General features: G+C 33.6%; 1 protein-coding gene across 1 annotated transcript in view; it reads left to right on the forward strand.

Moving 5' to 3' along the window:
* The window catches only part of CENPC (centromere protein C), a 105,556-nt gene that overhangs the window by 14,784 nt on the left and 89,166 nt on the right, over positions 1–1,606 (forward strand). The window contains 2 exon segments of the mRNA XM_012645340.1: positions 557–627; positions 1,341–1,435. Of these exon segments, the coding sequence (XP_012500794.1) occupies positions 557–627; positions 1,341–1,435 (166 nt within the window).

Genomic DNA, 1,606 nt, shown 5'->3' on the forward strand with positions numbered 1-1,606 from the left:
ATGTAGTACTCTTGGGTGGTGTCAAGGCCAGAATTTATAACAGTGGCCTATATTCTGGTAAAAACTCTGCCATTAATACTAATTAGGTTTATAAACTTGGGCAGGTCTTTTGGACCAATTGGGGTTTCAGTTTCTCTGTCGCAAAATGAGGGCATGGGATTCAGTTAGTGGTTTTTAACCAGATTTGTGCATCAGAATTTACATGAATTACCATAGAAAATCAGATTCATTTGGTCTGGGGGATATGACCACTTACATATTTTTCTGCAAAGGTAATTTTATGCACATATTTCGTTGATACTTACTGGGCTAGGTGGTTTCTGAGATCTTTCAGTTATAAAATTCTATGATGGATGATCTGATAATGCATTCTGGCCCACAATCTGAAGTTACTTCATAAATAGTACTTTTCAAATCTCAAGAAAATAGGAATGTTATAGATCAGAGGTCAGTAAACTCCTACAGCCCATATTCCGGCTTATTGTTTTGTAACAGGTTTTGTTTCAGTTTTATTGGAGCATACCCATTTGTTTACATATTATTTCTTTCTTATCAGGGGACCCGACATTAACACAGAGCAAGGCCAGAACATACTGGAAATCTTAAAAGACTGTTTTGAAGAAAAAAGTAAGGTTTCGTTTCTGGATGGACTTTGAGGGTTGGGATGGATGAAAATATAAATTTGTCATAGTAATATCAAATGGGGCAAATATGTTCTAGCATTTAAATATATGCAAAATATGTTCCCCACAATTTCGAGCTCATATGCAATTCTTCATGTACCTTCTGGTATACTTAGGATAATACTGACAAAAATTATTGACAATAATTTGTCATCTCCTTTAATTCACACTAGATTCCTGTAATGTGGAAGTCCTTACATAGTTACCATACACAAGAGAAAGTATTTCATATGATAGAAATAGATGTGCAGAATTCTTGGCATCACTAGAGAGTTTGAGATAATCTTTAGTGATTCATATCCCTTTCTAAGGCAGGTTGAAGTACGACAAAAATTTTTCTAAGTGCCGGTCAGCATCAAAAGGTAGTAAGAGAATGGGCCAACCAAAGAAATAAGGGTAGATGGTAGAAGAGTATCTCTTCTATACGTGCTCTGAAAGAAGAGCTGACATACAACTTCTTTAGGAGTCTTGTCTTTCTCAGTTCCTGATGCTTTTCAGTAATATTTGAATATTGAATTGATGTTTGTACTTGATTTAAGTTAATTACGTTTAAAGAGTCATAGACAATTCTTCCTACTTCAAATAGAGCTGCTTTTCATTTTAACCCATAGATATACACTGTATTTTGTTTTCAAAAATTTAATACTTTTTTTTTAGGTCTTGCCAATGATTTCAGCACAAATTCTACAAAATCAGTGCTTTATTCAACACCCAAAATAAAAGACATTTGTATTCAGTCACCAAGCAAAGAGGTAAGTCATAAAGGAGAACTGGTTCAGGTTTAATGTGTTAATGAATGAAGTTATTATACACAATATACCTATGTACATTTTGGTTGTTTGTTAAGTCTTATTCATAAAAGAAGATCCTATATTCCCATTGACTTTCTATAAAATTTGGAGGTATTTTGTGAAATTCTTGAT

Source organism: Propithecus coquereli, unplaced genomic scaffold (assembly GCF_000956105.1).
Source record: "Propithecus coquereli isolate 6110/MARCELLA unplaced genomic scaffold, Pcoq_1.0 Scaffold230, whole genome shotgun sequence".
NCBI classification, from domain to species: domain Eukaryota; kingdom Metazoa; phylum Chordata; class Mammalia; order Primates; family Indriidae; genus Propithecus; species Propithecus coquereli.